General features: G+C 32.9%; 1 protein-coding gene across 7 annotated transcripts in view; it reads left to right on the top strand.

The window, feature by feature from the left end:
- Nucleotides 1-24645, top strand: part of LOC143225435 (monocarboxylate transporter 12-like) — an 84762-nt gene extending 60117 nt beyond the window's left edge. For 2 of the 7 annotated variants that reach the window (XM_076454858.1, XM_076454859.1), the window contains exons 2-6: nucleotides 15032-15351; nucleotides 16796-16939; nucleotides 18224-19438; nucleotides 20481-20606; nucleotides 23358-24645. In XM_076454858.1, the coding sequence (XP_076310973.1) occupies nucleotides 15032-15351; nucleotides 16796-16939; nucleotides 18224-19438; nucleotides 20481-20606; nucleotides 23358-23575 (2023 nt within the window). In that variant the 3' untranslated portion in view covers nucleotides 23576-24645. Of the gene's footprint in view, nucleotides 1-3202; nucleotides 6804-15031; nucleotides 15352-16795; nucleotides 16940-18223; nucleotides 19439-20480; nucleotides 20607-23357 lie in introns of those variants that run through there. The other 5 variants (XM_076454860.1, XM_076454861.1, XR_013013849.1 and 2 more) reach the window with 4 other exon arrangements.
- Nucleotides 24646-25025: the final 380 nt, after the last annotated feature.

The raw sequence follows: 25025 nt of genomic DNA on the forward strand, positions 1-25025 counted from the left end.
AGCGCAAATCACCTATAATATTTGACTTGTTTCTAAATTTGGTCTTTGTAGCTGTATACAGTGAAAATGTTTGCTCACAAAGATATGTTGTTGGTAAACGCATCAAAATTTTCAAATCTCTGTTACTTATTCCATGGCCATTTGAATCCAAAATTGTGTAATTTCTTCTTGCTGAAATTTTGTTTTTAGAGTGTAATCAGTCGAAATTTCTACAAACTGGTCTTTTTCCTTTAAAGGCAAATCGTTGGTGTTTGCAGAGTCAATAAAGGGATTTTGAATCTATAGTAATTTTTCTGAATGAGGAGGGAAGTACTCCCTAATAGTTGTACACAAATCAGATATGTACTGCAAGACTGAAATTTTGCATCTTCACTTAAGGAAATTCCATTCATAAGTAAAAAATCACCAAGATTTTTGAAGCAGTTAAGTTCTTCCATAAGTATACATTCACCCCAAAGATTTAGCTTACGTTAAAACGCTTCCATTTTACTCTGAGCTTTGAAATACGTTACCCTGGTACTCTGCTTTGTAACATTCACTTCATTTAGATAGGCAAATACGTCCAAATGGTAAGCCACTTTCTGTATCCAGCATTTGTCCCTCAATTTGTATGCAAGTTCAAAATGGCATTCAGATAAAAAGAAACCTATCTCCTCATGCATTTCGTAAAAGTGAGTGAGCACTTTTCCACGAGAAAGCCACGGGCGTCATTATAAAGCAGCAAATTTTTATGCAAACTTCCCATATTCTCACAGAGTAAACTGAAAATCCTCGTGTTGAGTAGTCTTGATTTTATAACATTAACTATTTTTATGGCATCATCCAATACCTGTTTTAAGTCATCTGGTATTCGTTTCATTGCAAGTACATGACTGAAGACAGCAGTGGATACTCTCGATGTCCGAGTTTTTCTTTTTTATGCGTGCCGCTGCGCCTGAAATTTTTCCAATCATAGCTACAGCCCCATCAGTGGGGCTGTACTTGAGCAAAGCTGCCATTGGATCTCATGTTCTTCCATAAATAAATCGATGAGTTTAAATATTCCTTCGCCTGTTGTTTGAGTTGGCAAATGTTTGCATATTAGCATGTCTTCTTCAAAACTGCCCCCCAGTGGCTCAGCGGTATGTCTGCGGACTTACAACGCTAAAATCCGGGTTTCGATACCCGTGGTGGGCAAAGCACAGATAGCCCATTGTGTAGCTTTGTGCTTACTTAAAAAAAAAACAATCTTCAAAACTAGCTTCGTGAATATAGCGAATAAACACAAGCAACATCGCATAACCTGCGACATTTGTTGATTTATTCATCTGAAGTGAAAACATTTCACTCGTTTTGACTCGCCTTATTAACTTCGTTAAGCAATTTACTGACATATCCTTGATTCTGCGAGAAACCAAGTTGTCAGAAAATATTTATAAGAAATTTCTCGTCAATCTATGCATTCTACCAAATATTTTGCGCATGGTTTTATCAAATTTTCTGCAATTGTATGAGCTTCACATACTTTTGCACTACGATAACAAACACGATATGAAGCAATAAGAGCATCTTTGTTGTCCTGATGGACGAACAATCAAAATATGGTTTTCCATGCATTTAATTGCAAACACTTTCTTCTGAAATACTCGGAAGTTGGATTTTTTAATTGGAAGTTTGGTTTCTAGATGCCGTTTTAACTTTGCCAGATACAAACTACTGTTACTTAACATTGTTCCACATTCAACACACAACCTACTAGATCCATTTTCATTACCTGCCCATGTAAAACCACATTAAATAAAACTTTCATCATACTTTCTTGTTTCGCTACTTCTTTCATCATCCTTCATTGAAGAAGTGCTTGCACACGACGATAACGCCAATGAATTCGTATTAAGCCTGGAAAGATTTTTACTCGTATCAGATTTATTACTGTTATTCAGCCAATTATCCATTATAAGGGTGGCAACTAATCATTAAGAAACTTATTCTTATATCTTTGGCACACCAAAGTATTTTCACGAATACAAAATAGCTTCTTGACGAAAACTCGTTCAGACACTTGAGTTTCATGTGAAAATTACTAGGCTATCTCCCATCTCTATTGACGCATGCGATCTTGAGATCGTGTCATAGCTATTAGAGACTAGTGGTGCCATTGTCGAAGTTAATTGAGATTCTATAAACGCTTTCGCCGCAATAACTTCCCGTAAGTTAAATGAAATTGTCTGACGTTAGACAATAATATATTAAAAGGCCCAATACGCGATAAATGTGTCATATTAAAGATATATTTTAATTTTTACTTTTTTGTACAGCGTATCCTAATCCAGTTTGACCACATGTTTGAAAGGGGTTGTGTAACTTAAAAAAGAGGGCGGTATTAGATGTTTGATTATAATTTATTATAAAAAGGCGTTCCTTTATATTGGTTTATTTCTTCTTTAATTTTACGTTTGTCAGCTTCCGAGTCCTCTTTCTTTGTGACATTTCAAACTATGGCGGAACCTGACGATGACCGAAGAAGGTCGAAACGTTGTTCGCTCTTCTAATGGTCTTCACGTAACATAGTTTTAAAAACCACATGGCAGTACACTGGCTATTAAACACACGTACAGGAACGTGACGCACAGGGTAATTGTAGGAGTATGGATAGGAATAAATACTGACGAACATATACTCCCTCGGAATGGTAACATTAAAGACGTACATTTTAAAAACTGCCCCTTACTTTTATCCAATGGTGACATTCATTGAAGAAAAGAAAAGGGATGTGACTGAATGCAGTTCTCTCCACTCTAAGCGCACCTTAATATGAAAGAATATGTACATTCTCTTACAATTGCGATGCAACCTATCAAGTGACTTTAGACACGAAAGTTGCCCTGAAAACAGATCTTTAATAAAATTGATCGATTTTTTTAAGCGTTCAGCACCAGATTTAAGTTGCACTTATTAATCATGATGACTATACTCCATATTGAGTTGGCTTCTCATTGCTGACACATTAAATATCCCACCTATCCTTTAATAATTCTTAATTAAGAGTGTGTCGCTGTATATACAAATATTTATATTTTATATGTCAGTTTTGTAGATTTTAGTTGGCTGAAGAAACAACTATTGTGTTCCATTATAGGTGTGTGTTAAATCATTACCTATTTCACTATTTTAAGACACTTGTAGGTGTGTGAAATGATTTCTTTTATTTCTGTTTCCTTAGGATCACTGTACGACTTCACTGGTAGCTACGATATACCATTTTTTGTTGCTGGATCTTTACTCACATTTTCTGCCATCTTAACGTTTTCAATACCAATTGTATCTCGCTGGATGATGCGTTCCCACATCAAAGACACTGAATCCGAACATCCCACTCCATTACCTGCATCATCCCCGATTCTCCAAGAAAAAGATGTGGTGGTCATTATATAGGCATATAATTATATATATATATATATGTGTGTGTGTGAATATAATTTTATAAATGTCAAATAATTTTTCTCAACTGAACTACCAATCCAAGTGTTTTTCAACTCTATGTTAAGAAAATATTATTTTTACAGGCTATGAAAATTTAAAAACATTGTCTGAGATGCAACTTGTGAATTTATGTAGGAAGTTGCAGGTTGTTATTTCCTTCTTTTAAAGAAATGTATGTAAAAAAGAAACATAGAATACTTCTCTGCACAAAGACATTGTTTGGAAGATGCTTTTCAACATAAAATATTTCAGAAGGTGAGTTTAATTGTCCTACTGACATGGCAGTAGCACTAACTACCAAAAATTACTCAAGCATCAGAAGATGCTACTACTTAAACACAGAATTAATTACTGTATCAGAATTTTAAATAAAGTCCACTTATAAAATAAGTCAAATACTACAAATGTAATCTTGAATAATTAAACAAAATGTAAGTTTCTGTGATACTAAGACTTGTATTTGTCTGTCTTATAATTAATTATTAAATTTAATGATCAAGACTATTTTATAATTACTTCCCTTTTATTTATTATAAAGACTGAGACTGCCCTATAACTACTTCCCTTTCATTTACTGTAATGACAGAGGCTGTTTTATAATACTCCCCTTTTATATACTATAATGACAGAGACTTCCCAAAATTACTTCCATTTTATTTAGTATAATGTCCAAGACTGTTCTATAATAACTTCCCTTCTAATTACTAAAATGCCCAAGCCTGTTTTATAATAAGTTCCCTTTGTTTACTATAATGACCAAGACTGTTCTATCATTACTTCCATTTATTTACTACAATGACTAAAGCTGTTCTATAATTACTGTCCTTTCATTTGATATCATGACAAAGACTGTCATACAGTTCCTCCCTTTGTATTTACTATAATGACTGAGACTAATCAGTAATTACTTCCCATCTATTTACTACAACAAAAGACTGTTAAACTAACTAAACTAACGTGGCAGGGGTTCAGTTTAGAGAGAGAGAAATCCGAAGAGTTCTCTCTCCAACTGGGGTGTTCAGGAACTTTGTAGTTCCTCTTCGTCCCCTTTCGTGGATTGTTATTAGGATTAAGTGGTGGGGTTTGTTTTTTTTTTATTATTATTTTAATAAATTAGTTATCGTTATTATTCTTGACTTTTTGGGTGGGGAATGTCTCACTAAATGGTCTTTTGGGTGGAGGCAAAGGTAGCAGTGGAAAGAAGGAAAGGTCGGGACAAAAGACTGTTCTAAAATTACTTCCCTTTTATTTACTATAATGACAGAGGCTGTTCTATAATTACTCCTCTTTCATTTTCTGTAATCACTGAAACCGTTCTATAATTACTTCACATTTATTTACTACCATGACAGGCTGTTCTATAATTACTCCTCTTTCATTTCCTATAATTACTGAAACTGTTCCATAATTACTTCCCATATATTTAATATAATGACAGAGGTTCCATAATAATTTCCTTTATATTTAATATAATGACAGAGACATTTCTGTAATTACTCTCTTTTTACTTACTATAATGAATGAGACTGTTCTATAATCACTTCTTATTTATTTACTACAATTACAGAGTGTTCAATAATTACTCCCCTTTCATTTGTTACAATGAGAGAGACTGTCCTATAATTACTTCCCTTTTATTTACTATAAAGACAGAGGCTGTTGTATAATTACTCCCCTTTTTATTTACTATAATGACAGAAATTGTCCTATAATTATTCCATTTCTGTTTACTAAATGGCCGTGACTGTTCCATAATTACTCCTGTTTTTATTTACTATAACTTCCCATTTATTCACTACAATGACAGACTGTTCTATAATTACTCCTGTTTTTATTTACTATAACTTCCCATATATTCACTACAATGACAGACTGTTCTATAATTACTCCATTTTTATTTACTATAATGACTGAGACTATTCTAAAATCACTTCCCTTTTATTTGCTATAATGACCAAAACTGTTCTATAATTACTCCCTTTTGATTTCTCATAATGACAGAGACTGTCCTCTAATTACTTCCCCTTTTATTTACTGTAAGACAGAAACTATCATATAATTATTTCCTTTTATTTACTATAATTGCAGAGGAGTTTGTCCTATAGTTACCCCGTTTCTGTGTACTATAATAACAGACTATTCCATAATTATTTCCCATTTATTTACTATAATGACAGAGACTGTTCTATAATTACTTTCATTTTAGTTACTATAATGATCAAGGCTATTTTATAATTATTTCTGATTTATTTACTATAATGACAGAATGTTCTATAATTACTTCTGATTTATTTACTATAATGACCAGGAATGTTGTATAATTACCCCATTTTTATTTATTATATTGACAGAGACTGTTCCATAATTACTTCCCTTTTGTTTACTATAGTGACAGAGGTTGTTCTATTACTATTCCTCTTTTGTTTATTATAATTAAAGAGACTGCCCTATTATTACTCAATTTTTTTTTACTATAATTCCTAAAACTGTTCTATAATTACTTCCCTTTTCTTTACTAATAATGACTGGGACTGTTGTATCGTTACTTCCCTTTTATTCATTATAATGACGGAAGCTGCCCTATAATTACATACATATTAATTACTATAATGTCAGAGACTGTTTTATAATTACTTCTCGCTCATTTACAATAATGGCTGAGACTGTTCTATAATTACTTCTCACTCATTTACAATAATGGCTGAGACTGTTCTATAATTACTTCCCCTTTTATTTATTATAATGATGGAGACTCTTACATTATTACTCCCTTTTTATTTACTATAATGACAGCATGTCCTATAATTACTTTACTTTCATTTACTATAATGACATATAATATTTTATAATAACCCCCCTTTTATTAATTTTAATGACTGGGAGTATTCTATAATTGTTCTGCATTTACTTACTATAATGACAGATACTATCCTACAATCTCTCCACTTTTATTTATTATAATGATTGAGACTGTCAAATAAGGCTTTACCAATTTTGAAAATGGTTTAATAAACATTCTTTTATCCAGGTTAAAGTTATTTTGAATGAATAAGATGAAGAACTTTAACCTTTGATAGCACATCACTGCTGATGAGAATCTGAGTCAGAAACACACTTCTTTTAAGTCTTTGTGAATTTTTGTATAAATAATCTGTGTTAAATACCTTGTTTATTGTCTTAAAAGTAAATCATATTGTATTTTACCCCAACACTTGCTATAATAATTAGTTGTTGAAGCGTGTTGTGTCTTAGGGCACATATGTTATTTGATAACAATATATTTGTATCATTTTTGTGTAGAATATTTTATGTATAATCAATAAAGACATATGGATATGCAATATTTATATATACTCAGTGACACAGATCTCACAGATATTTTTAATAGTGATTTGTTTTAAAATATTAGATGCAAGTTCAACAATGATCATTCGCTATGTGTCACACAACATTGTACACATACAAATAAGCTGTATAAGTATGTATAATAAGTATTTGAATCTTTGATCTCACCCTGTTCAATAGTCTGAACATAGCGTCCCTTAAAGAGGTAGTATGAGCCTCGTCCACTATCTTCTTATGGGTGTGGTAAAATCGTTTCGTAAAAGAAATCATATCTCAGTGTGATTTATGACCTCACTAGAAAGAAGTTGTATTTGAGGTGTAGTAATATTTAAACTTGACCTTCTCACAGCTCTGAGAGTTATAATGTTTACAGTCGCTTATAAGAAGTTCTACCACTGGTGATAGGAGATGCTATTAAACATTCCAATATAACAGCTATGATCGAATAGCATTAAAACTACAACTTTACAAACTTATTCTTTCGAATGATACAGAGAAAACTTTAGAATGTTAATATTTTTTCCTAAAACTATAAAATTGAGTTAGAATACACTGTACAAAAAAGTAAAAATTAAAATATGTCTTTAATATAACATGTTTATCGCGTATTGGAATTTTTAATATTTTATGCTGCCTAACGCCAAACGATTTTATTTTGCTTAAGGAAAGTTCTCGGGGTGAAAGTGTCAATACAATTTCAATTGACTTCGACAGTGTTACCACTGGTTGCTGGTAGATGATGTCATGTTTCATTTCGTTCGAAATTTAGACGCACTTCTGATCTGGCTCGATATTTTGTTATTTGCCTTAAAAATTTCTGTTAAAAAACAAAAAAATTGAAAAAATAATATGTTACTTTTTTCCCTTAGAAAAATAGATTATTATTGCGACTTAGCCTTTTTTTTCACAAATCCTTATTTCTGATTTCATTGTGGCAACACTGATCTTAGGTCAGCATATCATTCATTGTAAGAACATAAAACTCAAGTGTTCGAATAAGTTTTGATTAAAAACCTAATTTGTGTCCGTGAAAATAATATGGAAGTGCCAAAGATATAAGAATACGTTTTTAGACAAATTAATAATTGGTTGTCACCCTTATAATGGATAAGTGGCTGAATATCAGTAATAAATCTGAGTAAAAATATTCCTAAGCCCAATACGAATTCATTGGCGTTATCGTCGTGTGCAAGTACTTCAATGCAGGATGATGCAAGAAGTATAGAAACAAGAAAAAAAAAAGTATGGTGAAAGTTTTATTGAATATGGTTTTACATGGATAGGTAATGAAGATGAACCTGGTGGGTTGTGTGGTAAGTGTGGAACAATGTTAAGTAACAGCAGTTTGTATCTGGCAAAGTTAAAACGGCATCTAGAAACCAAACACTTACAATTAAAAAATCCAACTTCCGAGTAATTCAGAAGAAAGTGCTTGCAATTAAATTCATAGATAGCTATATTTCGATCGTTCGCCCATCAGGACAACAAAGGTGCTCTTATTGCTTCATATCGTGTTAGTTACCGTATTGCAAAAGCAAGTGAAGCTCATACAATTGCTGAAGATTTGACAAAACTACGCGCAAAAGATTTGGTAGAGTGCACGATTGATGAGTAATTTTTTATAAACATTAACTCTGTGTCCTTTTCTGACAACTTGGTTTCTCGAAGAATCAAGGTTGTGTCAGCAAATTGCTTAACGGAGTTAATCACGCGAGTAAAAGCGAGTCAAACTTTTTCGCTTAAGATGGATGAATCAACAGATGTCGTAGGTTATGCGATGTTGCTTTGTTTGTTCGCTATATTCACGAAACTAGTTTTGAAGAAGACATGCTAATTTGCAAACCTTTGCCTACTCAAACAACAGGCGAAGAAATGTTTAAACTGATCGGTTTATTTATGGAAGAACATGAGGTCCAATGTCAGTCTGCTCAAATATTTGCACTGATGGGGCTGTAGCTATGATTGGAAAAATTTCAGGCGCAGCAGCACGCATAAAAAAGAAAAACTCGGACATCGAGAGAATCTACTGCCGTCGTCATCGTCATGTACTTGCAATGAAACGAATGCCAGACGACTTAAAAGAAGTAATGGGTGATGTCATAAAAATAGTTAATTTTATAAAATCAAGACTACTCAACACGAGGATTTTCAGTTTACTTTGTGAGGATGTGGGAAATTTGCATAAACATTTGCTGCTTCATACGGAAATCCAATGGCTTTCTCGGGGAAAAGTGCTTGCTCAGTTTTATGAAATGCATGTGGAGATAGGTTTCTTTTTATCTGAATGCTATTTTGAACTTGCATACAAATTGAGGGAGAAATGCTGGAAACAGAAAGTGGCTTACCATTTGGACGTATTTGCCAATCTAAATGAAGTGAATGTTACAAAGCAGAGTACCAGGGTAACGTATTTCAAAGCTCAGAGTAAAATGAGAGCGTTTTAACGTAAGCTAAATCTTTGGGGTGAATGTATATTTATGGAAGAACTTGACTGCTTCGAAAATCTCGGTGACTTTTCACTTATGAATGAAATTTCTTTAATTGAAGATGCAAAAGTTTCAGTCTTGCAGCGCATATCTGATTTGTGTTCAACTATTGGAGAGTACTTCCCCTCTCATTTAGAAAAATTACTGAACTACTTTGTGAACAAAAGCAAGTCCATCCAAGCCACTAATAAATGAATAAGTAGACTATACTCTTCTGATATAAATTTTGCAAGCAGAAATTTTTGAACAAGTAAGTAGAAGTAAATATTTTTCTTTAAATATTGATATTTTTAATAAATTTATATTCTAAACGCTTGAAGTAAACTTTATCTGGTGCAAGTGACCGATTGTTAATATTTTTAGGTTTTTTTTTTTTTAAATTAAGGCTCCAGAATGTTTTTTCTTTCTGATGTGAAGCTCCGTAGGTCTAAAAATTTTACAACCCCTGATCCAGAGTATTAATTACATATTTATGAGAACTCGTTTGTACTGTCAGTTGTGACCTTGAATGTTGCGTGTTTTAGTTCAAATCTAAATATCTATTGTTTTCTCTGAAGACGGACGGTATAATATCTTTATCAAATTCTAGCTTTTAGCCCTTACAAAACGATAATGTGTCGAACTCTGAATTGCATAAATCAACAATTTTACGTGAAAAGATTTATCAGTGTAATGGCGTGTAATAGTTATATTTGGTTGCTCTGGTTCAAAGTACAGATTGTTAAGTCTTATCGCGACCTGATGAACAACCTCAAATAGTATGCACCTCATTTTTTAAATTTAAGTCAGTATTGAGAAAGATAGCAGTTGCTCCGACACACTGAATTATACGTAACCATAGCTACATATTAAACCTCTTTAGTCGCTATCTATTTTGATAATCAGATACCAAGCTTACCATTACTATCTTTGATATGGGTTTTATACTTTTATCTTTGTGTCTTAAGATTGTGAGTATGTCGCTGCACGTTGTAGGTCTAGTACTAATTATCTGATATTTCTTTGTAGGCCTAGTAAAAACTATTGAAGGGAGTGGGGGGGGGGTAGTATTGCTTACAACTTTTTTCTACGCCTAGTAACAGCTGTGTCCCTAAGATTCAATCTACACGAAACACAATCAAGCAGTTGTATCTCGTGAGTTGTGGTAAATAAGTAGCAGCAAAGTTTGTCCAACAAACTATATCATAGGTTTTAATGAATAATTTTATACATATCTGAACAAGTGGTATAGATATAAAATATTTCTGTGCCTAATATATGTTATAATTTGCTTGTAAAATTCAAGCACGTCAATCATGAAGTGACCGAGTGTATTTGATAGCTATAAACTTCAATATATGGTTTCGACCGTGAAGTATGTAACTTGTGGAAGGAAACATAACTATTAAGTCGACGTAATTATAAGCCGTACAATGTATGTAGTTTTGGTTATAGAGTAATTTTCCTATATTTAGTTTTAATTTTCAGTTTTGACGTAGCTTCAATGTTAAAAGTTAACTTAAACTGTCCTTCAATTATTATTAAATTATACTTACCTTTGTATTAGTAATTTTTGTCAGTAGAGAGCCGTCTGTTTGTTATGGTTGAGTTCTATTCTTACTTACTTCGAATAAAAAAAGACTGAAATTAAAATAAAATGAGATGCGTATCGAAAACCTCTACCCAAGATACAAGGGAACAATTTTTACCAAATGAAACTGTGATAGTAATTGCTACCTATGAAACTAAGACATAATGTAACAATTTTACTTTGTACAAATGTAATAGTAATTTCTACACATGTACATATAGAAATCACTATAGTCTAAAGTTTATTTCCTGGGCACATTAAACCTTGCTAATGGATAAAGTACGGCTGTGTGTTTTCCTGTTTGGACATCAGGATCATAAACCGTGACATCTACTCCGACTTAAGAATGCTTAATCTTCCCCTTGACACCTGACACTTCTGAGTTAACGATGATAAACGTCACAGTTCAACGTGCAAGACAAAAATTAGTGTACGGAATGAAAGGTATATGTTTCAAGAGCTACGTTAGTGGCACTTGTTAGTCTTTTCATAAGCAAGTTGTAAACATTAAACTACAGATTTTATTGTTCTTTCAACACATGAAGGCGAAAACGAAATTTTCAGAAACGAAAGCAATAGAACTGAAACTTTCACATTAACTGAACAAAGATATTATAAAGTAAAATATGAAGCACATTCTTTCAGTAATGTAGCTGCTGATCCAAACCGAAGTGTTTTCCTACACATTAAATCCAAACCGAATTGTCTCCCTACACCCACACATGTAAAGTTCATGTGAACAACATTGTTCGTTCTGTCTCTGAGCTGTTCCTGGTATGGAACACATGTATCGTTATTCCCACCAAGATTTTAAATGGTTTGGCTTGTTTTTAATTTCGTACAAAGCTACTTAAGGGCTATCTGCGCTAGCCGTCCCTAATTTAGCAATGTAAGACTAGAGGGAAGGTAGCTAGTCATCACCACCCACCACCAACTCTTGGGCTACTCTTTTACCAACGAATAGTGGGATTGACCGTTTCATTATAACGCGAGCATGTTTGATGCAACGGGGATTTGAACCTGCGACCCTCAGATTACGAGTTGAACGTCTTAACCCACCTGGACATGCTGGGCCACGATTTTAAGTAGAGAGATTTTAATAAATATACACTAACTGATAGTGAACATTAGAGATGATATTTAAATTGTTAGCTTTCAGCAATTTTAATTGGTGAGAAACGTATAATACGATTTTAAGAATTTATTACAAGATACTGTTTTTGTTTGTTTCGTAATTTTCGATCAAACCTAGTTAAATCTATAAAAGAGATATCTGCGAATAACCTACACTTTAGGCTGATAGACCAGAAAGTCGGTATATAGTCAAACAATACACACTCGACTCTTGGGCTAGCTATTGTGGTCTGAAATAACAGTGAAATTTGACCACAACTCTGTAATTAGATGAGTAAAAACCAGACTTCAAAAGAGACTTGAAGAATCTAAATAGTTCAGCAAGTTTCAACTTTAGCATAAAGTCTAGATGGCTCTCTAATGTTAAAGGGCAGGTTATCAAAGTTTAGCTAAATTCTTTTCCAAATCTAAAAGTAGCTTCAATAGAATTCTTTATCGTCGACTTTAATGGGCTTACGGTACATGACGTAGATGAAAACCACCATTCTAAAATGTGTAATTAGGAATCCGACATTATCATGTGCTTCATTCTATTCTGTTACAAGATAAACAAATCCCAACTAGTAGCTCCAGTTATAGTAAATAGTTCCAACGAGAGAACTTACTGTCGGCTTTGTAAACACACAGAAATTCTAGTTTGACATTTGTTTCATATTTTCTTTTCTTTCCAGCCTGAAACAGAGATTTTATCAACATACTTGTATTTTATCACATATGTGCCATATTATCCTGCAACTGTAACATTAGTATAAAGAAACTCAAACAGTGTTTATATCTTTTTCATATACAGATTATATTAACCAACAAAGATAACTTTATTTTTCACAGTGTTTATAGGTTATCTTATTTACGTAAAACCAACCTTTCGTTAGATGTTTAGACATTAATTTTTTAGTATTTGCGTTTTGTTTGTTACAAGAACTTTTTAGTTTTAAAAATGGAAATATTTGAATGTATTTACGTTTTTGAGGTCAAACAAAAAGGTACACAATGGACTATCTGTATCGAAATCCAATTTCTCGCATTATAAATCCGCAGACATACTGTTATGTCATTTGTGGAAAATACTGCGAGTTAAAAACTGGTGATTTTTATCGTGTGATGTTTTATATTTTTAATAGAGAAATCTTTTTTCGTAGATAAACTACTTAAGAGAAACATTATAAAATTACCAGTTAGCAATATTACAAAAATATAGTGTTTTCGAAATGAAAACATGTGTCAGTAGCTATGATTGAAAATAAAAACATGTAACAGTAGCTATAATTGAAAATAAAATAATGTGCCAGAAGCTATGATTAAAACAAAATCATGTACCAGTAGCTATGATTAAAATAGAATCATGTATCAGTAGTTATGATTGAAAAAAAACACGTAACAATAGTTATGATTTTACAAACTCTCGACTTCAGCCTTGTTTGTTTGTATAATTGACCATGTTTGGCTTATTGCGACTTTTATGTAAAGGAAATCTAACAAGATATTTTCTTTTATTTTTCAGCAATCGTCTATAAAGTTAAATGGCAGTTAACAAGGAAAGTTTGGTTACAATAAACTTTTCACATCGTTCACATAGCGCATACTTAGTTCGTTCTATATGACTAGTACAATAAGTTAAACATGACTTAATTGACTGTCATATGTAGAAGCAGAACTGGTTTTAGTTTTACTTTTTAAATGTTTCCTGCTGTTTGTATTCTCAAAGTACCATTCACATTATTATTAGTAACTACTGGACAGCTGTCTACATTGGTGCTTCTCTGTTGTATGTTAGTGTTTCTCTTTTTTCGATATGCTACATGATTTATCAACTTATGTTTCACCCATCATTCTTCCATCATAACCGCCTAACTTTCACTTGGAGTAACGTATGTTTCTATGGTTATTTTATAAGTACCTGCTCTTGTTGTCTCTATTTCACTTCAACGGTAACCTTGAGGTTAAACAAAAAGTTACACACTTCTGTAATGTTATTACACTACTGGTTACTATTTTATAGATACTATTATTCTGTTTTCTCTTCCACTTACTTTTCAACTAACATCTCACCTCAATATTCTCTTAGTCTCTTCTTACAGCTATCTTAAAGCTGTTTTTTCTTAAGTTGTTTGTTTGTTGTTAGGCAAAAACTAAAAAAATGGACTATCAGCGCTGTTTCAACCACGTAGGAACGAACTCCAAATTTTAACGTTATAAACCTCCTGAGTTTACCGCTGAGCCGCGGGAAGACTTCTAATGTAGAATGAAAGACAAACATAGCATAAATAGTTCATTTTGGGCACGTTTCGATTATGAACAAACAATATATTGTTAACACTCAGTCTTTCACTAATTTATAAACAAACAAGTCATTGTTAACATTCAGTCTTCCATTAATTTATAAACAAACAAGGCATTGTGAATACTTAGCCTTCTACTAATTTACAAACAAGACATTGTTAACACTCAATCTTTCACTAATTTATAAACAAACAAGTCATTGTTAACACTCAGTCTTCCATTAATTTATAAACAAGTCATTGTTGACACTCAGTCTTCCATTAATTTATAAACAAATAAGATACTGTTAATACAGTCTTTCACTGATTTGCTTAAATATAAACAAGATATTGTTAACATCCAGTCTTCAACTAATTTATAAACAAACAAACTAGATATTGTTAACACTCAGCCTTCTACTAATTTACAAACAAGATATTGTTAGCATACAGTCCCAATAATTTATAAATAAACGAAATATTGTTAAAAATCAGTCTTTCATTAATTATAAACAAACGAGATATTCTTAATACTCAGTCTTCAACTAATTTATAAACAAACTCAATATTGTTAACACTCAGCCTTCTACTAAGTTACATACAAGATATCGTTAACTCTCAGTCTTCCTCTAATTTATAAACAAACAAGATACAGTCCTACTAGTTTATAAATAAACGAGATATTGTTAACACTCAGTCTTCCACTAATTAATCGTTACTGACGTGTAATGTTTAAGCGAATATTTACATGTTTATTTCCCTTTCTTTACTCACAGACTAACTCGTATTGATGCTAATGAAACAGAGAAAAAATCCGAAAAAACAAATCAACAAAAGCAGGAAGACGATGAACGTACCAAACTTCCTATTACTGAAGACGCTATCGACACAAATGAAGTTCCGAATTTAGTAGCGCCACCTGATGGAGGATGGGGTTGGATGATTGTTTTTGCATCATTCATGTGCAACGTAATAGTAGACGGAATAATTTTTTCATTTGGGGTTTTCCTTAACGAACTTGCAACTGTCTTTAGTGAAACCAAGTCTAAAACTGCGTGGATTGGATCCATTAATGCAGGGACCTACCTCATAGTGGGTAAGCTATGTTTTGGAAGACTTTGAATTTTGTTATTCTACAGAATAAACGACTGTATGTTGTATAATATACTTGGCGTGTTTACGCTTATTAAACATTATATTTTCAGCACTTTTTAAAGTTTTTATACTTAAGTTTATTTTTATATATTTGTGAGGCGCAGTGGAATTGAAATCGTGTATCGCATTCTAAACATAATTTATCTGTTGGAAATACAAACTTGTTTTAATGTCTTTGTAAACTATGATATACATTAAATATAGCTTAGTTCATTTCTGGTTTTATTTCTATCATAAAAAGTACATTCTGATGTCTAACAGTGACCCTGTGCTATTGTTATATACATGTATATATTATGGGACCACAAGCGATACATATACAGGAGCTAGAAACAACGAGTAACAAATAGATAGTGGATTTCTTAAGAGTACAAAACACTATAACAGAAAATAAAAAAGAACAAATTTTAAATATACTTTGTAGAGGCCAAGATACCATTTCACCACATTTTATTAGGCTTAGAATCATTCTGTGGCTGTAATATGAATCTCTGCTCAACGAGTTGTGTTTCTTAGGAAATAACATTAAAAGTATTCTACATGAATATGTCAGTAGTTAGGATACCATTAGTTTTGTGTAAATAACGAACATCATTACATAAGATGCAGCCCCAAACTTGCATTAATCACGCACCATGCTTCACGCCAGATACTATGCACTAAAAGTGATACCATCGAAAATAAATAATCGTGGTCAGTTGTAATGAAGATTCGTACTACTTTCAGTTATAGTGACCTACCGTAAGAAATCCATTATCAGGTAGATTCGTGACTCTTTCCCTACATTAAACAGAAGAACATGCCGTAGTCGCTTCTTTATAAAGCTTACATTTTGGCTTGGATATGTAGATAACATTTTTTGTGATTTTACTTGTCAAGATGAACAAAGAAAGAAAAGGAACAGTTTCTTTAACAATGTACCTTATAGCACAATATTTAAACATTATGAACAGTTTCAAATAATGTTCATTATACCTCAGTATCTAAACAATATGAATAATTTCCATAACATTGTATATTATAGAACATAATTTAAACGGTACAAGATTATTATAACAGTTTCTATTACACAAAATCATTTGGAAAGCAGTTAAGTTTCGAATACTTTTAATTTGCGTGGCTCGGTGAATTTTCTATTAAACTCTTTGTGAAACAAGAGGAGAAGAAACAGAGCAACTTACGGTTTCTTAGCGAAAAGAACTAGAAGTTACATAACAAGAACGTGCGCCAGTAGGACAGCAGTAAAATCCGGGGCTCGATTCCCGCAACACACATAGAAGATAGCTAAATGTGTGTTGTTTTTTTTCTAAAACCAACCAAACAAACATGACAGAAACAATAAATTATTTCATAAGCAGGACTCAATAGGTTTGTTATTTTAATAGGGCCCCTGGTGAGTGCCTTGGCAAACACCTATGGCTGCAGGCCAGTTATTATTGTAGGAAGCATAATTTCAGCGTTAGGATTTCTTTTATCTGCGTTTGCCACAAATATTTTCTTCTTGTGCGTTACTTTTGGAGTCCTTGGAGGTAAGTAAATTTATTTTCGATATGCATGTTTCAAAGTGTTAAAGAGGTTGTTATTGGTATTATACCATAGTTATCATGAGTTATTATTACTGATTATTAGAAAGTTTCAGTTATATGTATGAATACGTTAAATAATTCATATTTATCTCCAGTTTTCTTTTTCTATGTAAAAAAAACAACAAACATTCATTGAATATGAAGGAAATTAAAGCTAGGTAGTACAAACATTTTTAGAACAAAAAGATATATATATACTGAGTGTATAATGTTCTACAGACGACACATTACATTTATCGCAGACAAATCCTATGGAAAATTGTCAGTTTCTTATTAGGCCTAGCAAGTAACTGTTATAAATATTTTCCAAATTGTTATGGTCAAGTGGGTTTAGGCGTTCGACTCGTAATCTGAGGGTCGCGGGTTCGAATCCCCGTCGCACCAAACATACTCGTCCTTTCAGCCGTGGGGGCGCTACAATGTGCGGTCAATCCCACTATTCGTTGGTAAAAGAGTAGCCCAAGAGTTGGCGGTGGGTGGTGATGACTAACTGCCTTCCCTCTAGTCTTACACTGCTAAATTAGGGACGACTAGCGCAGATAGCCCTCGAGTAGCTTTGCGCGAAATTCAAAACAAACCAAAACCAAATTGTTAAATCTTCAGAGACATTAACTTTCACAATAATTCAAGTATAATTTATCACATTAAATTACTTTTGTTAAACATTTACAGCATACATTTACTATTGTTATTTCACCTAAGTTTTATATTTCTCAGGGATCTCTACATATTTGATAAGCTGTTAATTATAAAGTCTCTACCGTAGCACAAAACTATAGGAAGTGTATTCAGAAACTGTTTTAGTTAAAGACTTCACACTGAGTTTTCTGTACCCTAACTACTGCGGGAACGTGAACCCAAAATTTTAGCTTTATAAGTACATTAAATTACAACTGAACCGTTATGGAGGAATGGGAAGGTATAGAAATAAAAATATTTTTAAATCATTGAACATACCGAAAAAACATTGATATCAACAGTAACACATAAAACTAGAATCTTATATTTCTTATAAGAATACGATAAAGAATGTGCCCACTTTTAAATAAGATTTATTTTTAGTAATCATGACTTTAAAAAGTTACATATTCAGGATATGATCCTAAAACAGGTTTTCCGTTTGAGTGAAATTTTTCTTTAAACATAAAGATTGGATTAAAGTAAGATAAACTTACGAATATTTCTAAAGCAGCAGCGAATTATTCATTTAAATATTTTTCTTTACAGGAGCCGGCTTTGGGTTTATTTTCCTTCCTGGTATTGTTACCGTAGGTTTTTATTTTGAACGCAAGAGGTCTTTGGCAACTGGAATTGCAGTATGCGGTTCCGGTATTGGCACTTTCTTGGTTGCGCCTTATACTCAATTTCTAATCGACTACTTTGGCTGGAGAGGTGCCATGTTGATTTTAGCTGGAACCATTCTCCACTGTGCAGTGTTTGGTTGTCTTTTCCGCCCTCTAGGTTCTCCTAAGCCAACCCCACCTTCTAAAGCCCCACAAAAACCGTTGCTACTGCGAATCAAAGAAGCCAGGGAAGCTTTGAGACGGTGGGATTCAGAAGAATCGATGGCTGTAGAGGACAGTTTGTTAGACAGAAGAACTGAAGCATGTTTGTCGAGTGGGAAACGATCACAACGGTCGTTGGGGATGGGTAATCTACCTCCCTCTCCATGCACCACAAGAAGCACCCTACAGATTGCAGGTTTAAGCAATCCCAGTCATACGGGATCATCTTTGTCTCCCACGTGCAGCAATGGAAGTCCACCCCCACCATACAACGAAGTGGTTAGCGACGATATCGTATCTTACCTGAACAACAGTAAGGAACATTCACGTGATGATATTTCTGTTTTGAAAAACAAACAAAACAGCAACAACGTATATCCAAGGGTTAGAAAAGAGGAGGCTCTAAGACCCTTCTACAGACAAGACATTCTTTTCAGTGCTAGCCTCATTCGTCTGCCAGAATTCCGGTCGCAGCCAAACATCGAACATTACCATTTTAGTATTATTCGTATCCCAGAACACAGAGAAGAGACAAAGAGCTCCGTATGGTGGCGTTGTGGATGTTCACCGACAATGGTAGATACGTTTAGTCAAATGCTGGACTTTTCTCTGCTCTCTCGACCTACTTTTCTCCTGCTAGCCTTATCAGGTTCTTTGACTATGATAGGATTTTTTGTACCCTTTATGTACTTGATTGACCGAGCAGTAGTGAGCGGAGTGGCTCCGGAAAAAGGTGCTTTTATTCTGTCCGTTATTGGAGTCACTAATACAGTCGGACGGCTTTTCAGTGGCTGGGTGTGCGATCAGCCCAAGGTGAAAGCCCTCGTTATTAATAACGTAGCTCTCATAGTTGGTGGACTAGTAACCGCTTTCAACCCACTACTCAACACTTATTCTCTTCTTCTAGCCTATGGAGCTATTTTCGGGTTTGCTATTGGTATGTACTTCAACTTACTATACAAATTATAAGTTATTTTGTATTAGGCGGGTATGAATAAATATTTCAAATATTGTTTGAAGCTGTAAAATAGTTTTGCACGTTAATCCTAATGTTGTAATAATTTATAAACGTAAACCAAATAACACCATGACCGAGCACAACTAACTTATCTTCTGTTATAGATGTTTTTAAAATTTAATCATATGAAAGACCTAAAAAACCCCGTTGATATTACTGCAAAAGTGAAAACAAATGAATTAACTATAGCGTGGTGCCAATCAGTATGTCTGCGGACTTAACAACGCCAAGAAACCGGGATTTGATGCCAGTGGTGGACAGAACACAGATAGCCCGTTGTGTAGCTTTGTGCTTAGCTTCAAACAAACTGTGTACTTACATTTCAGTTGAAGTTTTTTATCAAATATAAAAAATATATGTTATGACATATATCGCTGTAAAGACCTAGCTGAGAAACTAGATAATTCCAGAAGTACACCAAACTGTTTCTTACATCCAATAAAAACATAAAACGTTCGGGGATAACATTTTTCAGCTGATTATAGTTAATATTATAGTTATATTATAGTTAATAATTTCACCTAAAATGTCAGTCATGTAACTCTCACACAAACTATGGATGTGTCCTTGAAAGTGGAAAAGTATCCAGTACTCAACGTACCCTCCAAACAAATTGGCAAATAAAAGACACATGTGAGTTTCTATGGCACATAAAGAGTGAACACGATTAGTCAGCGTAACGTGCTGGTTGTTATTTTGTAGTCATTAGGTAATAAAAGCAAATATGATTCATATTACGATCTATACCACTTGTCCGTTATGGAAAAAAATAAACCTATATCGTTGAGAAAGGATATAAAAAGCACATTGTTACCATGGTTCGTTTCAGTGTTTTTACTAAAAGTAATTTTGTAAAGATCTATATTGACTTATGTGAATCTGATATATAGAAGTACTATAATATAGACATGTTCATTTAATTGCCACCAATATAGTCTAAACATAATATTGTACTTTTCAGCATGTTTTGCTGCTCTTCGGTCAGTTATCACTGCTGAACTTCTTGGTGTGGAAAAGCTGACCAATGCTTTTGGACTATTGTTATTATTTCAAGGGGTAGCTTCAGTCTTGGGAGCACCTTTAGCTGGTAAGTTTCACTTTAAAATTCATCTATTCAGATGTTGTAATTCCCTGTTATTGTATGTAATACAGAAACACCTGTGACAAGAACCCCATCAGTAGTTGTTTAACCATAAGTTTTACAGTTATTCGTCAATTAGAAACTTAGAACTGATCGTTTATAGGATAAAGTATGGTAAAGACTGTACAGTGTGGCACGGTTCGGCGACTTAAGAGTCCACGTGTTTTTTAATCAATTTGCAATTCAAGGTAGAATACGAAATGTTGCTCAAAGGGTGAAAGAGGAAAGGGAAACCATTGAGAGCTTGTAGAAACTTCTTTAGGATTGTTTTTTTATATTAATTAAACCCCCCCCCAAAAAAAAAAGAAGTTAAAATCATCGATTCTTAAAAACCACAATAAAAACTTATTTAAGAGTTACAAAAGACCGAGGTACGAACAATACTAAATATTTTGACTTGTAAATTAAGGCCGTTTTCGTCGATTTTCGTCAGTACAAATGATAACATGTTGCAATAAAAGGTTTATTCCGTTTTTAAGGGCTTAAACTACAAAACTAAAAATTGAGAATTTTGAAACTCGAGCGAATAAAATGGCGAAAATTGCTAATCTGTGGTAAATAGAATAAGGTTAATAATGCAAAATAATGAATGTATATTAATTAATTAAAACTGGAACGTTTCAAAGCATGAATATTGCTGTTTCCTATTAAAATATCGACATAGTTTGTTCTAGGACTGTTTTTAGTATTGAAGAAGCCATGTAATATCTATGTTTATGTTGAAGTTTAAATATTTTTAGTTCGTCTATTCTGAAATTCCTCCCCGGGTCAGTGTACTTATATTACTAGAAACCGGGTTCCGACACTCGTGCTGTGCAGTATACAGATAGCCTATTGTGTAGCTTTGTGTTTAACTGCACACAAACTATTCTTATATGTTCGTGATGACAAGAAACCCACTTGAAGTAAAAATGCATCTTAAGACGACTGGTATTAAAACTTTTATCAAAATAAAGTAGAAATCAACGTTTCGGCCTTCTTAGGCCGGGTACATGTCTTAGGGACGAGAGTGTAAAAGGGTACGGGATTTTAGGGGGCGCTACAGTATATATTAGGTTATAAATTAGCATAGGTATAACTGGGTTCCTTTATATTGGTTTAATTTTGGTTTGAGTTGTAGAAGTAGGGCTTCTTTGATTTTGCATTTGTTTATATTTGTTGCCCTTCTCAGTATCTGGGTATTTTCAATTATTATGTTGTGTTTATTTGAATTGCAGTGTTTAAACACTTGTGAAGGTGTTTTTTTTTTTGTATATTTTGAATGAGGTTTCCATTTTTCTGCTTGTTTCTCGAATATAAAAGTCGTAGCAGTTGTTGCATTGTATTTTATAAATAATGTTGGTGTTGTGTTTGTCAGTATAATTTTTACACAGTGTGGACTTTATTCAGACTAAGGTAAACACTTTTTTAAATTGGATTCGTCAAAAGTGTTTTCAAACTAATGCTACTAAAACAAATTTGATACCTTTTTACCTCTAAAAACAAATTTTCGTCCATATTGCAGTTTTTTGTTATTTAGTGTTAGCTTTGGTAACATTCTAATCCGGTTCTCTGTCACTGTTAAGTGTCTATGTGTCAGATAAACAATTCTCTCAGAGAGTCCAGATGATGGCTCTCTGTCACTAATTGTCTTAATTTTCTCTGGTTTAAATGTAACCCTTATATTATGTTCGTACAAGTTTTCGTTCGACCATGTATTACATAGAGCAATAATGTCTGGATTTCTGCTTTTATTGTAGTTTTCAAATATTGGAACGATATGCCCTACGGCAAGATAATAACACTAAACTTACAAGTCCTACACAAAAATTGTATTACTGAATGTGGGTGTGTTTATTTTAAAGTAACGCCACGTAACACTATCTGTCATGCCCACTGTGAAGACTCAAACCCCAGATTACAGCTTGGGGATCGTATGATTGACTCGCCTTTCTTTCAATAGTTTTAATCTATGCAAACTTTGCACAAAATATATTCACGGATATTTTCTCCTATTTTCTGATATTCCTTGTCGGAATGTTCACTCACTCTAATCTAGCTCTTACCACCAGCTGCTCGTGTCCTAAGCTTGTATATTATGTCACTTCCACTTGATGAACCTAATCACGTCGATCTTCTATTATCAAGCTAACTAGTTGAATATATCCAAACAGGCAAATGGTTCTTTTCTTTATAACTTTGTCCACATGTTCTATCTTTGACACAAAAATGAACTTCATTTTCAAATCATATCATTCATGAGTTGACTAACAATTACAGCCCGTAGCTCATCAATCTCTTTGACGACCCACCAGTTCCGTGAACTAAAAGGAAATAACGAAATCATAATAATTATATTTTGTCTCTCACCTTTCGACCCAATTAATGAGTTCTTGGATTCAAAGAAAAGCTCATTTGGCAGCGACTTGTGGGTGACGAAAGATAGGCCTGAAATTTTATTTATTACACACCTCTGATTTCGAGCCCTAAAGAGCAAATGAAAGTGAACTGAAAGAAAATATCTCAAATGTATTTGATTTTTATAACGATTTTAAGCCCATTAGTTTCCAACATTTCGTGGCTTTCAGCGTTTAAACCATTACCGTCTAAACGTCGGAAAAATAAACATATATCGACAAAATGTTTACTTAATAATTGTTTTGAGTGTGTATAAGTTTATAAGATATCATATTATGTTTTTTTATTCTTCTTTTTCAGGCATTTTTTACGACTTAACTGGGAGCTACAACGCGCCATTTTATATCGCTGGTAGCGTCATCACCATGTCAGGAGTTATTTGCATACCTCTACCTCTCATTGGTCAATGGGAAAAGCAGCGGGAAGAAAGACGACAGGGCTTGGCATGCAACAATTGTTTATCCAATTCAGGTACAATAAACAAAAAACCCGTTAACGATAACGTTACGTGTGTGTGAGAGTCAAATTTGTCAGTCCGTTAAGTAAATTGGTGACAATGTCGTCAGTTAAAACTCATAATATTCAAGAATAATCAACAACGTATAAACGACACTTTTTGTTCCATCGACTCTACATCAAAGATTCAAGAATAAATTGTGATAATTTGTATTACGTTAGTTATTTTCACTTTCGGACTTATTATATCTGTGGTGTGACGTAATTCCACTTTTATATAAGAAACTATGAACTGTTGATTATACGAACTAAAATAAATGTGATATTGAAGTTTAATTTTAAAACTGGAACACCAAAGAAAGATTCGACAAAGAAAGATTGTTATTGGACAAGAAGAGATAAAGGTCGTGGTTTTGTTTCTTGCGCTAATTATTTATGCAAGTTTGATTGTGGAACAAACGTTCGCTTATGATTTATTCCATAAATTAAAAGTTTATTTCTTATTGCAAATTAGAACAGTGACGGTTGGTTTTCATTATAAAGAACTGATTTATTTATAGTCTCATATCGAGTTCCCAATCCAGTTTCAGACAACTGCGGTCACATAGCGCCATCTTTTGAACACAAAGATTGTTCTTTATAAAATACTTTACATTACCTTTTGTTAGTTGTGGTTTTATTTCACTTACCTACATAATGCTACATAAAATATATAACCAAGAAATTATAATACTTATTTCGATTACCACATTTGTGTTTGTATATCATATTTGATATGTTTTTATATAAACGTGTATTGTTATTATTATTATTATAGCTACATAATAATGAATGTTTTAGAACGACTTTTATGGATTTTTTTTTTCAAAGTGTAAATTTTTATAATATGTGTTTGAAAACGTCCAAAACAAAAATTATGTGTTACCAATTATGAAGTATGTCGAAATAATTTGTTGGAAGATAAATAAAGTCAAATTACGTAAAACCCAATTTTGAAAATAAGTCAGTTAATTTGAAAATATTGTTGTTGTATAGAAATATTGTTGCATTGTATTTGGTTATATGCTGAGTTTTTTATCTGATATCACTTTATGCTTAAAAAAAATAAAAGGAACTTTTATAAAGCTCATAATACATTTTAAAGCAAATGTTATTGGCATAATATTTTATCACGAACTACCTTTATTGTTATTCGATAAATCTTAAATTGGGGAAAACATACATGTGTTTGTGTGTATATATACAACTCATACGTCAATCAGAATCAGCTGTGTCTTTTATTTTTAGGTAATACTTTATTATTAATTGTGTAACCATTAACTAACATGAATCTTTCTTGCATTGTTTTATTACAAAACGTTTTTCTCCTACACTGAGATTTAAACTCTGTTTTTCACTTCACAAATTGTACTTAGTCACATGCTACGCTTAGCTATATAACATAAACTTAAAGATTACACAAATTTCAAAACACTTTTCAAAATGTTTATCAAAACCATGAATAAATTGAAG

The sequence above is a fragment of the Tachypleus tridentatus genome, chromosome 9 (genome assembly GCF_004210375.1).
Source record: "Tachypleus tridentatus isolate NWPU-2018 chromosome 9, ASM421037v1, whole genome shotgun sequence".
NCBI classification, from domain to species: domain Eukaryota; kingdom Metazoa; phylum Arthropoda; class Merostomata; order Xiphosura; family Limulidae; genus Tachypleus; species Tachypleus tridentatus.